General features: G+C 42.2%; 1 protein-coding gene across 3 annotated transcripts; it reads right to left on the bottom strand.

Annotated features, from left to right (window-relative positions):
• Positions 1 to 12928: 12928 nt before the first annotated feature.
• LOC135372803 (uncharacterized) lies at positions 12929 to 19597 on the bottom strand. 3 transcript variants are annotated; one of them, XM_064606271.1, is made up of 10 exons: positions 19546 to 19597; positions 18507 to 18916; positions 16555 to 16724; positions 16191 to 16352; positions 16022 to 16112; positions 15734 to 15901; positions 15434 to 15646; positions 14564 to 14741; positions 14306 to 14379; positions 12929 to 13245 (listed from the first exon to the last, which is right to left on the bottom strand). In XM_064606271.1, the coding sequence occupies exons 2-8, from the start codon at positions 18639 to 18641 to the stop codon at positions 14601 to 14603; spliced, it is 1080 nt and encodes a 359-aa protein (XP_064462341.1). In that variant the 5' UTR covers positions 18642 to 18916; positions 19546 to 19597; the 3' UTR covers positions 12929 to 13245; positions 14306 to 14379; positions 14564 to 14600. The 3 variants fall into 3 exon arrangements, with proteins under 3 accessions (XP_064462341.1, XP_064462340.1, XP_064462339.1); XM_064606270.1 differs by having other exon boundaries at positions 14306 to 14741; positions 18507 to 18709; positions 18866 to 18916; positions 19546 to 19583; XM_064606269.1 differs by having other exon boundaries at positions 14306 to 14741.
• Positions 19598 to 20445: the final 848 nt, after the last annotated feature.

The raw sequence follows: 20445 nt of genomic DNA, 5'->3' as shown, positions 1-20445 counted from the left end.
CATGGGTCAGTATATGAGCTCATGCGCACACCGATGTGAAATGAGCAAAAATAGGGTGCACTACTACACACGACCAAATTTGAAACCACCTGTAAGACTAATACACACTGCTGTTCTATTTTGCACGTTTCTTATGCACATCTCGGTATTTTTGAAATTTTTAAGGTCATTTCCACGTCTTTTATTCAACGTGATGGATGTGTTAGCCCGCAACCCTTTACACTGAATCAAACCATGGGTCAGTATATGAGCTCATGCGCACACCGATGTGAAATGAGCAAAAATAGGGTGCACTACTACACACGACCAAATTTGAAACCACCTGTAAGACTAATACACACTGCTGTTCTATTTTGCACGTTTCTTATGCACATCTCGGTATTTTTGAAATTTTTAAGTCATTTCCACGTCTTTATTCAACGTGATGGATGTGTTAGCCCGCAACCCTTTACACTGAATCAAACCATGGGTCAGTATATGAGCTCATGCGCACACCGATGTGAAATGAGCAAAAATAGGGTGCACTACTACACACGACCAAATTTGAAACCATCTGTAAGACTAATTCACACTGCTGTTCTATTTTGCACGTTTCTTATGTACATCTCGGTATTTTTGAAATTTTAAGGTCATTTCCACGTCTTTATTCAACGTGATGGATGTGTTAGCCCGCAACCCTTTACACTGAATCAAACCATGGGTCAGTATATGAGCTCATGCGCACACCGATGTGAAAAGAGCAAAAATAGGGTGCACTACTACACACGACCAAATTTGAAACCACCTGTAAGACTAATACACACTGCTGTTCTATTTTGCACGTTTCTTATGCACATCTCGGTATTTTTGAAATTTTTAAGTCATTTCCACGTCTTCTTTATTCAACGTGATGGATGTGTTAGCCCGCAACCCTTTACACTGAATCAAACCATGGGTCAGTATATGAAGCTCATGCGCACACCGATGTGAAATGAGCAAAAATGGGGTGCACTACTACACACGACCAAATTTGAAACCACCTGTAAGACTAATACACACTGCTGTTCTATTTTGCACGTTTCTTATGCACATCTCGGTATTTTTGAAATTTTTAAGTCATTTCCACGTCTTCTTTATTCAACGTGATGGATGTGTTAGCCCGCAACCCTTTACACTGAATCAAACCATGGGTCAGTATATGAGCCCATGCGCAAACCGATGTGAAATGAGTAAAAATAGGGTGCACTACTACACACGACCAAATTTGAAACCACCTGTAAGACTAATACACACTGCTGTTCTATTTTGCACGTTTCTTATGCACATCTCGGTATTTTTGAAATTTTTAAGTCATTTCCACGTCTTCTTTATTCAACGTGATGGATGTGTTAGCCCGCAACCCTTTACACTGAATCAAACCATGGGTCAGTATATGAGCTCATGCGCACATCGATACATCTCGGTATTTTTGAAATTTTTAAGTCATTTCCACGTCTTCTTTATTCAACGTGATGGATGTGTTAGCCCGCAACCCTTTACACTGAATCAAACCATGGGTCAGTATATGAGCCCATGCGCACACCGATGTGAAATGAGCAAAAATGGGGTGCACTACTACACACGACCAAATTTGAAACCACCTGTAAGACTAATACACACTGCTGTTCTATTTTGCACGTTTCTTATGCACATCTCGGTATTTTTGAAAATTTTAAGTCATTTCCACGTCTTCTTTATTCAACGTGATGGATGTGTTAGCCCGCAACCCTTTACACTGAATCAAACCATGGGTCAGTATATGAGCCCATGCGCAAACCGATGTGAAATGAGTAAAAATAGGGTGCACTACTACACACGACCAAGTTTGAAACCACCTGTAAGACTAATACACACTGCTGTTCTATTTTGCACGTTTCTTATGCACATCTCGGTATTTTTGAAATTTTTAAGTCATTTCCACGTCTTCTTTATTCAACGTGATGGATGTGTTAGCCCGCAACCCTTTACACTGAATCAAACCATGGGTCAGTATATGAGCCCATGCGCACACCGATGTGAAATGAGCAAAAATGGGGTGCACTACTACACACGACCAAATTTGAAACCACCTGTAAGACTAATACACACTGCTGTTCTATTTTGCACGTTTCTTATGCACATCTCGGTATTTTTGAAATTTTTAAGTCATTTCCACGTCTTCTTTATTCAACGTGATGGATGTGTTAGCCCGCAACCCTTTACACTGAATCAAACCATGGGTCAGTATATGAGCCCATGCGCACACCGATGTGAAATGAGCAAAAATGGGGTGCACTACTACACACGACCAAATTTGAAACCACCTGTAAGACTAATACACACTGCTGTTCTATTTTGCACGTTTCTTATGTACATCTCGGTATTTTTGAAATTTTTAAGTCATTTCCACGTCTTCTTTATTCAACGTGATGGATGTGTTAGCCCGCAACCCTTTACACTGAATCAAACCATGGGTCAGTATATGAGCCCATGCGCACACCGATGTGAAATGAGCAAAAATAGGGTGCACTACTACACACGACCAAATTTGAAACCATCTGTAAGACTAATTCACACTGCTGTTCTATTTTGCACGTTTCTTATGTACATCTCGGTATTTTTGAAATTTTTAAGTCATTTCCATGTCTTCTTTATCCAACGTGATGGATGTGTTAGCCCGCAACCCTTTACACTGAATCAAACCATGGGTCAGTATATGAGCCCATGCGCACACCGATGTGAAAAGAGCAAAAATAGGGTGCACTACTACACACGACCAAATTTGAAACCACCTGTAAGACTAATACACACTGCTGTTCTATTTTGCACGTTTCTTATGCACATCTCGGTATTTTTGAAATTTTTAAATCATTTCCACGTCTTCTTTATTCAACGTGATGGATGTGTTAGCCCGCAACCCTTTACACTGAATCAAACCATGGGTCAGTATATGAGCTCATGCGCAAACCGATGTGAAATGAGTAAAAATAGGGTGCACTACTACACACGACCAAATTTGAAACCACCTGTAAGACTAATTCACACTGCTGTTCTATTTTGCACGTTTCTTATGCACATCTCGGTATTTTTGAAATTTTTAAGTCATTTCCACGTCTTCTTTATTCAACGTGATGGATGTGTTAGCCCGCAACCCTTTACACTGAATCAAACCATGGGTCAGTATATGAGCCCATGCGCACACCGATGTGAAATGAGCAAAAATAGGGTGCACTACTACACACGACCAAATTTGAAACCACCTGTAAGACTAATTCACACTGCTGTTCTATTTTGCACGTTTCTTATGTACATCTCGGTATTTTGAAATTTTTAAGTCATTTCCACGTCTTCTTTATTCAACGTGATGGATGTGTTAGCCCGCAACCCTTTACACTGAATCAAACCATGGGTCAGTATATGAGCTCATGCGCAAACCGATGTGAAATGAGTAAAAATAGGGTGCACTACTACACACGACCAAATTTGAAACCACCTGTAAGACTAATACACACTGCTGTTCTATTTTGCACGTTTCTTATGCACATCTCGGTATTTTTGAAATTTTTAAGTCATTTCCACGTCTTCTTTATTCAACGTGATGGATGTGTTAGCCCGCAACCCTTTACACTGAATCAAACCATGGGTCAGTATATGAGCTCATGCGCAAACCGATGTGAAATGAGTAAAAATAGGGTGCACTACTACACACGACCAAATTTGAAACCACCTGTAAGACTAATACACACTGCTGTTCTATTTTGCACGTTTCTTATGCACATCTCGGTATTTTTGAAATTTTTAAGTCATTTCCACGTCTTCTTTATTCAACGTGATGGATGTGTTAGCCCGCAACCCTTTACACTGAATCAAACCATGGGTCAGTATATGAGCTCATGCGCAAACCGATGTGAAATGAGTAAAAATAGGGTGCACTACTACACACGACCAAATTTGAAACCACCTGTAAGACTAATACACACTGCTGTTCTATTTTGCACGTTTCTTATGCACATCTCGGTATTTTTGAAATTTTTAAGTCATTTCCACGTCTTCTTTATTCAACGTGATGGATGTGTTAGCCCGCAACCCTTTACACTGAATCAAACCATGGGTCAGTATATGAGCTCATGCGCAAACCGATGTGAAATGAGTAAAAATAGGGTGCACTACTACACACGACCAAATTTGAAACCACCTGTAAGACTAATACACACTGCTGTTCTATTTTGCACGTTTCTTATGCACATCTCGGTATTTTTGAAATTTTTAAGTCATTTCCACGTCTTCTTTATTCAACGTGATGGATGTGTTAGCCCGCAACCCTTTACACTGAATCAAACCATGGGTCAGTATATGAGCTCATGCGCAAACCGATGTGAAATGAGTAAAAATAGGGTGCACTACTACACACGACCAAATTTGAAACCACCTGTAAGACTAATACACACTGCTGTTCTATTTTGCACGTTTCTTATGCACATCTCGGTATTTTTGAAATTTTTAAGTCATTTCCACGTCTTCTTTATTCAACGTGATGGATGTGTTAGCCCGCAACCCTTTACACTGAATCAAACCATGGGTCAGTATATGAGCTCATGCGCAAACCGATGTGAAATGAGTAAAAATAGGGTGCACTACTACACACGACCAAATTTGAAACCACCTGTAAGACTAATACACACTGCTGTTCTATTTTGCACGTTTCTTATGCACATCTCGGTATTTTTGAAATTTTTAAGTCATTTCCACGTCTTCTTTATTCAACGTGATGGATGTGTTATCCCGCAACCCTTTACACTGAATCAAACCATAGGTCAGTATATGAGCTCATGCGCAAACCGATGTGAAATGAGTAAAAATAGGGTGCACTACTACACACGACCAAATTTGAAACCACCTGTAAGACTAATACACACTGCTGTTCTATTTTGCACGTTTCTTATGCACATCTCGGTATTTTTGAAATTTTTAAGTCATTTCCACGTCTTCTTTATTCAACGTGATGGATGTGTTAGCCCGCAACCCTTTACACTGAATCAAACCATGGGTCAGTATATGAGCTCATGCGCAAACCGATGTGAAATGAGTAAAAATAGGGTGCACTACTACACACGACCAAATTTGAAACCACCTGTAAGACTAATACACACTGCTGTTCTATTTTGCACGTTTCTTATGCACATCTCGGTATTTTTGAAATTTTTAAGTCATTTCCACGTCTTCTTTATTCAACGTGATGGATGTGTTAGCCCGCAACCCTTTACACTGAATCAAACCATGGGTCAGTATATGAGCCCATGCGCACACCGATGTGAAATGAGCAAAAATAGGGTGCACTACTACACACGACCAAATTTGAAACCACCTGTAAGACTAATACACACTGCTGTTCTATTTTGCACGTTTCTTATGTACATCTCGGTATTTTTGAAATTTTTAAGTCATTTCCACGTCTTCTTTATTCAACGTGATGGATGTGTTAGCCCGCAACCCTTTACACTGAATCAAACCATGGGTCAGTATATGAGCTCATGCGCAAACCGATGTGAAATGAGTAAAAATAGGGTGCACTACTACACACGACCAAATTTGAAACCACCTGTAAGACTAATACACACTGCTGTTCTATTTTGCACGTTTCTTATGCACATCTCGGTATTTTTGAAATTTTTAAGTCATTTCCACGTCTTCTTTATTCAACGTGATGGATGTGTTATCCCGCAACCCTTTACACTGAATCAAACCATAGGTCAGTATATGAGCTCATGCGCAAACCGATGTGAAATGAGTAAAAATAGGGTGCACTACTACACACGACCAAATTTGAAACCACCTGTAAGACTAATACACACTGCTGTTCTATTTTGCACGTTTCTTATGCACATCTCGGTATTTTTGAAATTTTTAAGTCATTTCCACGTCTTCTTTATTCAACGTGATGGATGTGTTAGCCCGCAACCCTTTACACTGAATCAAACCATGGGTCAGTATATGAGCTCATGCGCAAACCGATGTGAAATGAGTAAAAATAGGGTGCACTACTACACACGACCAAATTTGAAACCACCTGTAAGACTAATACACACTGCTGTTCTATTTTGCACGTTTCTTATGCACATCTCGGTATTTTTGAAATTTTTAAGTCATTTCCACGTCTTCTTTATTCAACGTGATGGATGTGTTAGCCCGCAACCCTTTACACTGAATCAAACCATGGGTCAGTATATGAGCCCATGCGCACACCGATGTGAAATGAGCAAAAATAGGGTGCACTACTACACACGACCAAATTTGAAACCACCTGTAAGACTAATACACACTGCTGTTCTATTTTGCACGTTTCTTATGTACATCTCGGTATTTTTGAAATTTTTAAGTCATTTCCACGTCTTCTTTATTCAACGTGATGGATGTGTTAGCCCGCAACCCTTTACACTGAATCAAACCATGGGTCAGTATATGAGCTCATGCGCAAACCGATGTGAAATGAGTAAAAATAGGGTGCACTACTACACACGACCAAATTTGAAACCACCTGTAAGACTAATACACACTGTTGTTCTATTTTGCACGTTTCTTATGCACATCTCGATATTTTTGAAATTTTTAAGTCATTTCCACGTCTTCTTTATTCAACGTGATGGATGTGTTAGCCCGCAACCCTTTACACTGAATCAAACCATGGGTCAGTATATGAGCCCATGCGCACACCGATGTGAAATGAGCAAAAATGGGGTGCACTACTACACACGACCAAATTTGAAACCACCTGTAAGACTAATACACACTGCTGTTCTATTTTGCACGTTTCTTATGCACATCTCGGTATTTTTGAAATTTTTAAGTCATTTCCACGTCTTCTTTATTCAACGTGATGGATGTGTTAGCCCGCAACCCTTTACACTGAATCAAACCATGGGTCAGTATATGAGCTCATGCGCAAACCGATGTGAAATGAGTAAAAATAGGGTGCACTACTACACACGACCAAATTTGAAACCACCTGTAAGACTAATACACACTGCTGTTCTATTTTGCACGTTTCTTATGCACATCTCGGTATTTTTGAAATTTTTAAGTCATTTCCACGTCTTCTTTATTCAACGTGATGGATGTGTTAGCCCGCAACCCTTTACACTGAATCAAACCATGGGTCAGTATATGAGCTCATGCGCAAACCGATGTGAAATGAGTAAAAATGGGGTGCACTACTACACACGACCAAATTTGAAACCACCTGTAAGACTAATACACACTGCTGTTCTATTTTGCACGTTTCTTATGCACATCTCGGTATTTTTGAAATTTTTAAGTCATTTCCACGTCTTCTTTATTCAACGTGATGGATGTGTTAGCCCGCAACCCTTTACACTGAATCAAACCATGGGTCAGTATATGAGCCCATGCGCACACCGATGTGAAATGAGCAAAAATGGGGTGCACTACTACACACGACCAAATTTGAAACCACCTGTAAGACTAATACACACTGCTGTTCTATTTTGCACGTTTCTTATGCACATCTCGATATTTTTGAAATTTTTAAGTCATTTCCACGTCTTCTTTATTCAACGTGATGGATGTGTTAGCCCGCAACCCTTTACACTGAATCAAACCATGGGTCAGTATATGAGCTCATGCGCAAACCGATGTGAAATGAGTAAAAATAGGGTGCACTACTACACACGACCAAATTTGAAACCACCTGTAAGACTAATACACACTGCTGTTCTATTTTGCACGTTTCTTATGCACCTCTCGATATTTTTGAAATTTTTAAGTCATTTCCACGTCTTCTTTATTCAACGTGATGGATGTGTTAGCCCGCAACACTTTACACTGAATCAAACCATGGGTCAGTATATGAGCCCATGCGCACACCGATGTGAAATGAGCAAAAATGGGGTGCACTACTACACACGACCAAATTTGAAACCACCTGTAAGACTAATACACACTGCTGTTCTATTTTGCACGTTTCTTATGCACATCTCGGTATTTTTGAAATTTTTAAGTCATTTCCACGTCTTCTTTATTCAACGTGATGGATGTGTTAGCCCGCAACCCTTTACACTGAATCAAACCATGGGTCAGTATATGAGCTCATGCGCAAACCGATGTGAAATGAGTAAAAATAGGGTGCACTACTACACACGACCAAATTTGAAACCACCTGTAAGACTAATACACACTGCTGTTCTATTTTGCACGTTTCTTATGCACATCTCGGTATTTTTGAAATTTTTAAGTCATTTCCACGTCTTCTTTATTCAACGTGATGGATGTGTTAGCCCGCAACCCTTTACACTGAATCAAACCATGGGTCAGTATATGAGCTCATGCGCAAACCGATGTGAAATGAGTAAAAATAGGGTGCACTACTACACACGACCAAATTTGAAACCACCTGTAAGACTAATACACACTGCTGTTCTATTTTGCACGTTTCTTATGCACATCTCGGTATTTTTGAAATTTTTAAGTCATTTCCACGTCTTCTTTATTCAACGTGATGGATGTGTTAGCCCGCAACCCTTTACACTGAATCAAACCATGGGTCAGTATATGAGCTCATGCGCAAACCGATGTGAAATGAGTAAAAATAGGGTGCACTACTACACACGACCAAATTTGAAACCACCTGTAAGACTAATACACACTGCTGTTCTATTTTGCACGTTTCTTATGCACATCTCGGTATTTTTGAAATTTTTAAGTCATTTCCACGTCTTCTTTATTCAACGTGATGGATGTGTTAGCCCGCAACCCTTTACACTGAATCAAACCATGGGTCAGTATATGAGCTCATGCGCAAACCGATGTGAAATGAGTAAAAATGGGGTGCACTACTACACACGACCAAATTTGAAACCACCTGTAAGACTAATACACACTGCTGTTCTATTTTGCACGTTTCTTATGCACATCTCGGTATTTTTGAAATTTTTAAGTCATTTCCACGTCTTCTTTATTCAACGTGATGGATGTGTTAGCCCGCAACCCTTTACACTGAATCAAACCATGGGTCAGTATATGAGCTCATGCGCAAACCGATGTGAAATGAGTAAAAATAGGGTGCACTACTACACACGACCAAATTTGAAACCACCTGTAAGACTAATACACACTGCTGTTCTATTTTGCACGTTTCTTATGCACATCTCGGTATTTTTGAAATTTTTAAGTCATTTCCACGTCTTCTTTATTCAACGTGATGGATGTGTTAGCCCGCAACCCTTTACACTGAATCAAACCATGGGTCAGTATATGAGCTCATGCGCAAACCGATGTGAAATGAGTAAAAATAGGGTGCACTACTACACACGACCAAATTTGAAACCACCTGTAAGACTAATACACACTGCTGTTCTATTTTGCACGTTTCTTATGCACATCTCGGTATTTTTGAAATTTTTAAGTCATTTCCACGTCTTCTTTATTCAACGTGATGGATGTGTTAGCCCGCAACCCTTTACACTGAATCAAACCATGGGTCAGTATATGAGCTCATGCGCAAACCGATGTGAAATGAGTAAAAATGGGGTGCACTACTACACACGACCAAATTTGAAACCACCTGTAAGACTAATACACACTGCTGTTCTATTTTGCACGTTTCTTATGCACATCTCGGTATTTTTGAAATTTTTAAGTCATTTCCACGTCTTCTTTATTCAGCGTGATGGATGTGTTAGCCCGCAACCCTTTACACTGAATCAAACCATGGGTCAGTATATGAGCTCATGCGCAAACCGATGTGAAATGAGTAAAAATAGGGTGCACTACTACACACGACCAAATTTGAAACCACCTGTAAGACTAATACACACTGCTGTTCTATTTTGCACGTTTCTTATGCACATCTCGGTATTTTTGAAATTTTTAAGTCATTTCCACGTCTTCTTTATTCAACGTGATGGATGTGTTAGCCCGCAACCCTTTACACTGAATCAAACCATGGGTCAGTATATGAGCTCATGCGCAAACCGATGTGAAATGAGTAAAAATAGGGTGCACTACTACACACGACCAAATTTGAAACCACCTGTAAGACTAATACACACTGCTGTTCTATTTTGCACGTTTCTTATGCACATCTCGGTATTTTTGAAATTTTTAAGTCATTTCCACGTCTTCTTTATTCAACGTGATGGATGTGTTAGCCCGCAACCCTTTACACTGAATCAAACCATGGGTCAGTATATGAGCTCATGCGCAAACCGATGTGAAATGAGTAAAAATGGGGTGCACTACTACACACGACCAAATTTGAAACCACCTGTAAGACTAATACACACTGCTGTTCTATTTTGCACGTCTCTTATGCACATCTCGGTATTTTTGAAATTTTTAAGTCATTTCCACGTCTTCTTTATTCAACGTGATGGATGTGTTAGCCCGCAACCCTTTACACTGAATCAAACCATGGGTCAGTATATGAGCTCATGCGCAAACCGATGTGAAATGAGTAAAAATAGGGTGCACTACTACACACGACCAAATTTGAAACCACCTGTAAGACTAATACACACTGCTGTTCTATTTTGCACGTTTCTTATGCACATCTCGGTATTTTTGAAATTTTTAAGTCATTTCCACGTCTTCTTTATTCAACGTGATGGATGTGTTAGCCCGCAACCCTTTACACTGAATCAAACCATGGGTCAGTATATGAGCTCATGCGCAAACCGATGTGAAATGAGTAAAAATGGGGTGCACTACTACACACGACCAAATTTGAAACCACCTGTAAGACTAATACACACTGCTGTTCTATTTTGCACGTTTCTTATGCACATCTCGGTATTTTTGAAATTTTTAAGTCATTTCCACGTCTTCTTTATTCAACGTGATGGATGTGTTAGCCCGCAACCCTTTACACTGAATCAAACCATGGGTCAGTATATGAGCTCATGCGCAAACCGATGTGAAATGAGTAAAAATAGGGTGCACTACTACACACGACCAAATTTGAAACCACCTGTAAGACTAATACACACTGCTGTTCTATTTTGCACGTTTCTTATGCACATCTCGGTATTTTTGAAATTTTTAAGTCATTTCCACGTCTTCTTTATTCAACGTGATGGATGTGTTAGCCCGCAACCCTTTACACTGAATCAAACCATGGGTCAGTATATGAGCTCATGCGCAAACCGATGTGAAATGAGTAAAAATAGGGTGCACTACTACACACGACCAAATTTGAAACCACCTGTAAGACTAATGCACACTGCTGTTCTATTTTGCACGTTTCTTATGCACATCTCGGTATTTTTGAAATTTTTAAGTCATTTCCACGTCTTCTTTATTCAACGTGATGGATGTGTTAGCCCGCAACCCTTTACACTGAATCAAACCATGGGTCAGTATATGAGCTCATGCGCAAACCGATGTGAAATGAGTAAAAATGGGGTGCACTACTACACACGACCAAATTTGAAACCACCTGTAAGACTAATACACACTGCTGTTCTATTTTGCACGTTTCTTATGCACATCTCGGTATTTTTGAAATTTTTATGTCATTTCCACGTCTTCTTTATTCAACGTGATGGATGTGTTAGCCCGCAACCCTTTACACTGAATCAAACCATGGGTCAGTATATGAGCTCATGCGCAAACCGATGTGAAATGAGTAAAAATGGGGTGCACTACTACACACGACCAAATTTGAAACCACCTGTAAGACTAATACACACTGCTGTTCTATTTTGCACGTTTCTTATGCACATCTCGGTATTTTTGAAATTTTTAAGTCATTTCCACGTCTTCTTTATTCAACGTGATGGATGTGTTAGCCCGCAACCCTTTACACTGAATCAAACCATGGGTCAGTATATGAGCTCATGCGCAAACCGATGTGAAATGAGTAAAAATAGGGTGCACTACTACACACGACCAAATTTGAAACCACCTGTAAGACTAATACACACTGCTGTTCTATTTTGCACGTTTCTTATGCACATCTCGGTATTTTTGAAATTTTTAAGGCATTTCCACGTCTTCTTTATTCAACGTGATGGATGTGTTAGCCCGCAACCCTTTACACTGAATCAAACCATGGGTCAGTACACCCTAAGAAAAAAGAGAGTATACATAACTCTTTTATCGGTGTAAAAATTCTGTCACTGACATCACTCTTTTAGGGAGTAATTATAACGCTCTGAAGCCTAAGAGGAAAGGTATGCTGTTGGCAGGTCGGAAGGTTACCCTCAAATAGGGTGAGTCAAGTTGCCCTGTGATCAGCCTAAAGTTTGTACCCACCAGGGTGAGCATATCGTGCTCTTTGTGCGCGTTGTGTATTTACACTCCTCAATTTTAACTCTATAGAGCGCTATTCTTTAGCACTTTACAGGGTTATAATTTCACTCTCTGATGGGGGTATCGTTACACGCAAAGGGGGTAAGAGTTTATGCTGGCCGTAGCATAGCATGATCACGCCTCAGCTGTGCAACATTTTTACTCTGTAAGTGAGTTGCGTTTCTCAGCGCTTCAGAAGTGCGTGTACTTAACCCGCATAAGTGTTATTGCCTTCACGCGGCAAGCGGAGTTATACATCTACTCTTCTACGAAGTAGTCCTTCAACGCTGCCACCGCCTTTCGTGGTTGTGCTCACGTGGGTGACATAGTTACTGCTTACAAGAGTCAATTTCGCTCTCTCAGAACTAGGCTACCTACAAAGTCTTGAAGAAAGCACTCCTGCAGTCTTGCTGGGAGTGATATGGACGAGCTTTATAGGATTGTTTCCACGTGAATAGTGTGTAAAACGCGCTCCAGATGCAGATATCTTCATCCTGTCCGTAGCCTTTCAACTTCACCGGGAAAGCTGTATCCCGCAAATGCTCAGACCGTGGTGTCACGCATTAGAAAGCCCCGTAGGTAAGCGGCATAATAGCCCCATCATGACAAAGATGCAAATATATGCTGAACAGAAAGAAACAAGCGTCTTTATTGCCTTCATTCCAAGATGTAGCTCCTGATTGACTCCACACATTTGGTTTCCAACAGGCTTTTTGACTCCGATCTTGGGAGTCCGAGAAAACGATCAAGAACAGAGAACGTTCGCCTCAGCTTAGGGTCATACACAATGTCATACACCCAGTAAATCATAATGACCGTGGCAATCCCTGATACAAAGTCCGCAGTCCTGATCATGAGTCCTTCAATTGTTACGGTCACCTCCATTGATGCGTTGTATATATCTCCGGACACCTTCATCACCGGGTAGGGGAATGCCTGGTTGTCCTGAAAATGCAAATGTGTAATAGTCAGCAAATGAAGCAGCAAAATAGATTGTACCAACAACAATAGTAAATGATGATTGCGAACAGTGGCTTTCGAACAGCTGTAATTTCTTGTATGCAATCCCTGGCGAAGCGTCTACATGCTGCTAGCGACCACTGTATAATGAAGTATAATGAAGGATTAATGCAAAGGAATAATGGATGTAGTTCCGTATCGGGACCACTGGCTTTTTTTAAAGAAAAACGAATAAAAACAAAAATAAAACGCTTTTACGTGAAAGTGGAAGTAATTAGTAACGATATTGACCAGGAATGACCCTCGTATATTGCGTAAAACGTATAAAAATTGAATTTTATCGCCGGTTTCTTGATGGCGATCCACCACATTGGCTGAGGACCTTACTGACCTAACCCGAGGCACAGTCTCGACGCCCGCACCGCCTAGTGCGTGCCGGGGGGGGGGGCGCCCCCCAGACCCCCCCCCCCAAATCTGTAGAACCTAACTTAACTTAACCTCACTAAAGTGAGGTGATTTATCCCATTTCAACGACCCTACCTTTCGCAAGACGGAAAGTTTCGAATCCGTTAGGCTTAGCATTCCCGTCTTTCTCCTGCGCTAAAAGTGAATCAGTCGGGGTTGTTGAAATGCATATAAAGAACTTCTAGTCCACAGCATTTTATAATTCTTACATTTTTAGATTCAGTATATGATCTTCCACTTCTATGCAATATTTACTTTCCTAACCGTTTCACTAATTTTTAAAAACGAGTGGTCCCGATACGGAACCACGCCCGGATTAATGCATGAATGTCGCTCCTGGTATCGCTTAGGAGTCAAAAAAGCAACATGCGCACTGTTACGAAATAGAAAGCAGGAGAGCAACGTACTCGCCTCGATACCAAGGTGAAAGTAACTTTAATGAACAATACTTGTCCGTGTTCGCGCACATTTTGTGCGTCTTCGTCTTCCTCATGTACAAAACTCGCTTAGTAATCCTCCAAGAACAGTGAATTGTGCTGGAGGTGATTGAAACTTAGTACAAAATGTGTACAATACTCACATTTCCGAAAAAGTACTTCGACGACTCCTTTACAAGATGCGGAAGTGCACAGAGGGTCGTCACCGCCATGAAGCCTGTTGGCGACAAAATATCAACACAAAGGGATTAGTGTTAAGCCGCCCTTATGTTGAGACAAAGCGACTAGCCAGTGTAATTGCAATCCGACGTAGACGACAGGAAGAAAAGCAGCCTATAAGACAGAATAAAAGCACACAAGTTTCGTATTGCTGTTCAGGAAGTTTAAGAAAGCGCCCCGACCATCTTTTTCTTCTTCACTTTTCGCTTCCTTCATTTTCTACTCGTGCCTTTCCACGACGTGTGTAGCCGAGTGTCTCTGCGCCGCACAGCTCAGAACTGCAGCACGGTGATTGCTGATGAAGACCTGCATCGAGCATTCAAGGTCGACGCCAGTTATTCGCTTGAACTCGCTGCATATCTGCGAAGGAACAAACGTGCAGTATCTTGAAGCCGAATTGAATATGTTATTGTAGAACTGCCTACTTACAAAGGCATTCTTCCGGTATGTCCTATGTTACTTATGCGCCTATTTATTTTAAGTGTGACGTATTTTGATACCATAGTCACTTGTAATATCTCATATAAGAGGGCTTCTGTGACAAGTCAACAAACCGAAGTCAACCACAGGTTAACACAAGTCCAGGCCGGCAATAACAGTGTGCGTTTACCACGTTTACGGAACGCAAACAGTGAGGCACGCTGTACAATCTAAGAAAGGTGTACTGTACTCATGTATATAGTAGGAATCAATGAAATGTAGCGGGCGACTCACATCATCCAGGACGAGGGCTCGGGGTCTGACAAGTTTTTTTTCTTTTTTGATTATCGTTTAAAACGTTAGCGTTTAAATGTCTGAAACGTCATTTAAGTAAACATTTAGTTTGGGAAATGTTTCACGCGAAAACATCGTGGAACGAAACATTCAAACGAAAACGTTTGGACGATTATGCATTTGATAAAGTGCTCCATCTAGGGCATAACTTCCCGACGCCAAGATTTACTGGATGGACTAGGCTATGTGTGTTATGTTTAAGCGTGTTTCCCGTTCCGTTTATGGCCCAGTCATAACACAGCAATTTTGTCTGTAGTGGTGCAGTGAAAAGGGCTCACCTCCTCTCTCAGATTTAAAGCCGGCCACTGCGCAAGGATATCTTGAGCAGAACGCGGACATTCGATGATCCATGTTCTGCGGGCTGACGCAGTTCGCTCCATCGAATCGTGAATCAAAGCACTTGAAACCTGTGCGTTCTTCCTCATCTCTCGAATCATCAACTGTTTGTGTCCCTCGATTGAAATGTCATCCTCGCCCGCACAGCTTGGCATCTAAATAAGGAGACGATCATTATGACAAACACGCAGAGCAGAATGACATGAGGACGAACACGAACGAACAACGTGTTTTCAACATACAAACGACGGACGGCCTGTCTTTGTGTACACCTCAGTGGGCTGGTCTGAACTGGGCATCTTCCTGGAGGATTTCTGCCGACGCTCCTTAGCAGCCGCTACCTCAGGAACCTCTGTCATCTTTTTCCGCTCATTTCTTGTCCGGAAGTTTATGGAGCGTTGCCAAGATCCCTGTTTTAGGGCAACGTGCTATCAATGTAGTACTATGGTTGGCCTTCATCTCACACTGGCTGATATTTAGATGTAACGAGTCCACACCAAAAGAAAAGACATAAAGGTCAAAGCTCTTACGAAACCGCTGCCGGTGCTGTCCTTCAGTGCTGGATATTTCAGAACTAACTGCCGCGCAGATTCGTAGTAAAGGTTCAGCTTAGCTGGGTACCTATAACGCATTAATATGTCAGCCAGGCCATCTCCTATGCTCCCTTTGGCCTTGTGCCAACATTAGCATGCTACTAACAATGTGTAGCGCAGAATATCAGAGTATAGCCAGCGCACGATTTTCGTCCGAAGAGGGTCCGGTACTTTGTTGCCCGTTAAGATCTTCACCTCCTGGTCGATGTCACGTGGAGGCTCTGAAATAATGTAGGGGAGTTGTGCCACCGGTCTAGGCTGTTCCAATCTGCGAGAGTACAACAGCAGCATATATTATATGCTAGGAAATGAAACTTTACGATGGGAGATAGCCATGAATGACGCCACAGTATTGCACCCCAAACGACAAATGTATTGCGCCCGGAAAGGGCAGTAGTAGGAATATGGCCCAAGAAAAAGCAGAAGAGCATTTTAAAGCGCAGGATGTCCGCTCATACCTCACTGCATACCTCACTACATTTAGTGGTTGGTTCTCCGGTACTGATGGTCCGGCTTGGCTATGGCCAGGTGGTGCGTCGTCCTTTTCACTTGACAGAATATGAATTAGGTCATCGCCTTGCAACGTTGTATCGTCATCGACGTCCACGTATTCCTTGAAGCGTTTATTGAAGACCTGGAACTAGTTCGCAAAAATAAAAACATAAATATAGGGAAACATGTTAGTTGCTAAGAAGTGTATCACGGCATTGTTACAGCTTTCCTTTCGTGCGTACGTTATCTCAAAAGTCGATGCCAGTCCTACGGCCAAATTCCTAGACGAGCCTCGACTCAGCGCTCAAACAAATCAGTGCTCCACCGCTTAAGGAGCGGTGTATATACAGGGTGTCCCAGAACACGTGCCATTGAATTATAATAAAAAACTACGCCACCTAGAATCATGCGGTCAACAGCATTTGTTCTTATTAGGTTTTTGCCACCTCCTAATGTGAATGTCATGTACTCCAAGTTTTATTATGTAAATATTTGCGAACTGAACTCGGAAATTTGCCAAGTAAAGGTCACTTTTTTACCCCACCAATATGAAGACCATGCCGAATTCACTCAAATGCATGATAATTCACAGTGATACTCACGAGGTATCCCATCGGAAAAAATAGCCGAATATCATGCTTTTCGGAGCACCGGACCATAGCGCGCGATGACTTTTTGAGCGCAATCGCTCCCAGTGCGACGAAAGGAGGTTCCAAAGCCAGCCCACAGAGTGTGAGTAGAAAAAGTAACAGTTCCTAAAATTGGGAGAGGGAAAGCATTATCCCAGCGAAAGTCGGACGTGATAAGCCGCGCCTGTTTTATCTCTTTCTGCGATGTCGGGGAGGGCTGGGTTTCCAACCTCCTTTCGTCGGACTGAAAAATTCATCGTGCGCTATTCTGTGCGACCTCCGTAGAGTATGATGTTCGGCTATTTTTTCCGATGGATAGCTTCTGAATATCCCTGTCAATTATCATTAATTTGACTAAATTAGACACGCTCTTCACATTGGTGGGGTAAAAAAGTGTGGTGGGGTAATTGGTGGGGTCTTAAGCCCGCAAAAATTTACATAATTAAATTTACGTTACACGACATTCACACGAGGAGGTGGCAAAAACCCAGTAAGAACAAATGCCATCGACCGCATGACTCTAGGTGGTGTAGTTTTTTTATTATAATTCAATGACACGTTTTCTGGGACACCCTGTATAGTACATCTAATAGCAGTATCTTGTGCGATTTCCACAAAATTTTGTTTGTGACGTTTTTGTTTGTTTGTTTTGTTTTTGTTTGTGACGCAGGGGGAAGCAGATAAAGCCATGCAAGATTGCCTTCGAAAGCTCCCAACATAGTCTAACCACGGCCCGCTTGCACGAAACTTCTACTAAGATCCTAACCTTGAGGAATGTCCTTTAGCGCAGCCTTGCTAGTGCTTGTGTCACGTGCTACTGACGTACACTTTATCAGCGAAATGCACTGCCAGAGCTGCGCCAAAGGAAATGCCTCAAGATTAGGATCCTAGCCGAAGTTCCGTGCAAGCGGGCCGCATTGCAAAAGGTTGTGGAAAATTGTAACGTTACCGAGGAACTCCAGTGCCACTTTCATTGCCTCACACGCACCTCCTGCCCTCATTTTTCAACCATACTACCTGAGGTAACTTTGTGATTACATCACCCCTTTTGAGCAATTCAAGCCTCGCCGTTCTGGTCATCTTCAACAATCAAGCAATCCTTGGCGCTTCGGGGCACCCTCTTTGGTGACCCACATGCCCAGTAAAATACACTAAACAACTACGGTATGCTAAAATGAGTCACTCAACCCGGGTTATAGACCACGACCTCCTTTGAACTCGTACTAAGAACTCGACAGTTCCTTTGAGCTAGATTACAGCCGACACGCTGTATGCGAGTAAATGGAAATGCGTCAACCCACCTGCGTCTTTGACGCCAGATTCTTCAGCGAAGTGCGCTGAATAGCTGCTTCCAGGTCGCACAACTTGTGTTCACCGCCGATAGCAATAACCTTCTTCCGTTTGCCGTGCACAACTAGGCATGTTATTTCAGACATAGCGGAAGCAAAACACAGTAGAATGCCGCAAGAGAGGCACTGCGTAACTCCTGAGACCACACAACCCACTAAGGAGGTAAAGAATACGATTGCTTTGGGTTGGAACCGATGGCGACAGTGCAGCACATTCAGCGCAGTCTTGAACAAGCGAATTTTATCAGATCCTCCCAACCATCTCTATCTCTCTCTCCCTTTTCCGTGATTAGCTAGGCGGAAATGCACACCTGTGTTGTCATCCAAGTCTTCTTGCCATGCGGGAGGTGGGAGCGCCTGTCCTGTTAAACAGATATGCCAGTGTATCAGTGCAGCCGTTGCTCGTATTTTTCGCAAGTCTTCATACAAGTTGCAAGCCATATTGGCACAGTCCACGCAGGGGAACCTCATTTCAAAATCCTTTGCGATTTAGATAGCGACTCGGGCCCCTGCAATCGCCAGTTCCCGTCGTACGAACCGTACAGAAGGCACCTGTACCGATGCCACAGGGATTTCTTGGTTACTGGATACATGGGGAACAGCGATAGTGGTCGAGATGAATCGGTATGCATGAAAATTTTCCCTGAGCCTTAGAGTAGCCCTACTCGAGTTTAGCACACGTTCAGGGCACTTTGTATAAAGAGTAGTGACCGGGCGAAGGAAGTTCGACGATAAGAGAACAAATCGAGCGAGTATGAATGGGGGTAAATGCCAACTGTGACTCCCCTTGTTGAGTTCTACTATCACCTGCTATCACTACTCTGCGCACCAAGCCCGACGCCCCATCTAGCAACAATAGCAATAGATGATAAGGGTTGTGGGAGCCTTTTCCCACTCTCGGAGGCAAAGCCCGTCCCTTCGACTCCCGTGGAAAGCAGGGCACAACTATAAACACAAGATATACTAAACAACCGCTATTTTAATAACTTACATGTTACAGTCTCTATCTTGTCCGCACCCACGTCCACACTGGCTGAGTAAAAACCCTTCGTCCTCCTCCTTTTTACCTCCAGTCCTTCACCTCTTCGTCATCCCCCAATGCCCCAACTTCTTCCTCCACTTCGCCCCACAGGGTGAGGTACGGAGCTTTGCCATATCCAGCTACACACGTTGCCACTGGCACTCTTGCGTAGCAGAAACGTCTATCACTGCACTTCAGTAATCAATCCAGCAAACCAGTGGAACAGGGATGTCATAAAAATCACAGCGGCGATGCAGAAAATGTATGCTAGAGCAAGAAACTACTGAATTTGTCTGCCCACTTTCGTTTTTCACTTTCTGGTTACTGGAAAAATTATTTAACCTAACGGACCGAGTCTACTTCTAACTTTTGTTCCAGTCTGTGTAGCAGTATTAGAGTACTATACATGTAGAAATGCACTTTTATGGTCGAAATGTCTTGCCCGTCACCTTCTGATGTACTTTTCATGCGTGAGCTTACCACGTGTTATTGTCCTGACTGTGCAGGCAGCATCAGAAGCATCAGAGTCCCAAATGTGGTCTCAAGAGAGCGCGGGCACATGGGAAGGCGGAGAGGAATTCTCGCAACTGGAGGACGAAGACATTGACGACGACACAGCATCTTCTATTGTGGAGTTCATGCGCGGTGTAAATCTCCGTCTATTCAACATGTACGTCAAGATTAGGGAACTGTATTTGTTGCCATGCACAGTTGTCCATGGAATTGTGAGTGACGTCAAGGAGCTGTTTATTCTCGTCATGAAACGCTACAGTCGTCACGTGGGGGCACTTCTTACGGGACACAATATATCAAGTAACGTTTGTGACGATGTGCTCCGTTGTTTCGGACGCGACGTGGTTGATGATCTAT

Source organism: Ornithodoros turicata, unplaced genomic scaffold, assembly GCF_037126465.1.
Source record: "Ornithodoros turicata isolate Travis unplaced genomic scaffold, ASM3712646v1 Chromosome17, whole genome shotgun sequence".
Lineage (NCBI taxonomy): Eukaryota > Metazoa > Arthropoda > Arachnida > Ixodida > Argasidae > Ornithodoros > Ornithodoros turicata.
The sequence above is the reverse complement of the archived record's forward strand: the minus strand, read 5'-3'. Positions and strand labels throughout refer to the sequence as shown.

Bases quoted from the DNA above. Each gene is read 5' to 3' on its own strand.
- LOC135372803 (XM_064606269.1), bottom strand. From the start codon at position 18,641: ATGTCTGAAATAACATGCCTAGTTGTGCACGGCAAACGGAAGAAGGTT. The intron at 16,725-18,506 runs GTGGGTTGACGC...TTTGCGAACTAG, and splicing joins ATCTGGCGTCAAAGACGCAG to TTCCAGGTCTTCAATAAACG. The intron at 16,353-16,554 runs GTATGCAGTGAG...GTACTCTCGCAG, and splicing joins CAACCACTAAATGTAGTGAG to ATTGGAACAGCCTAGACCGG.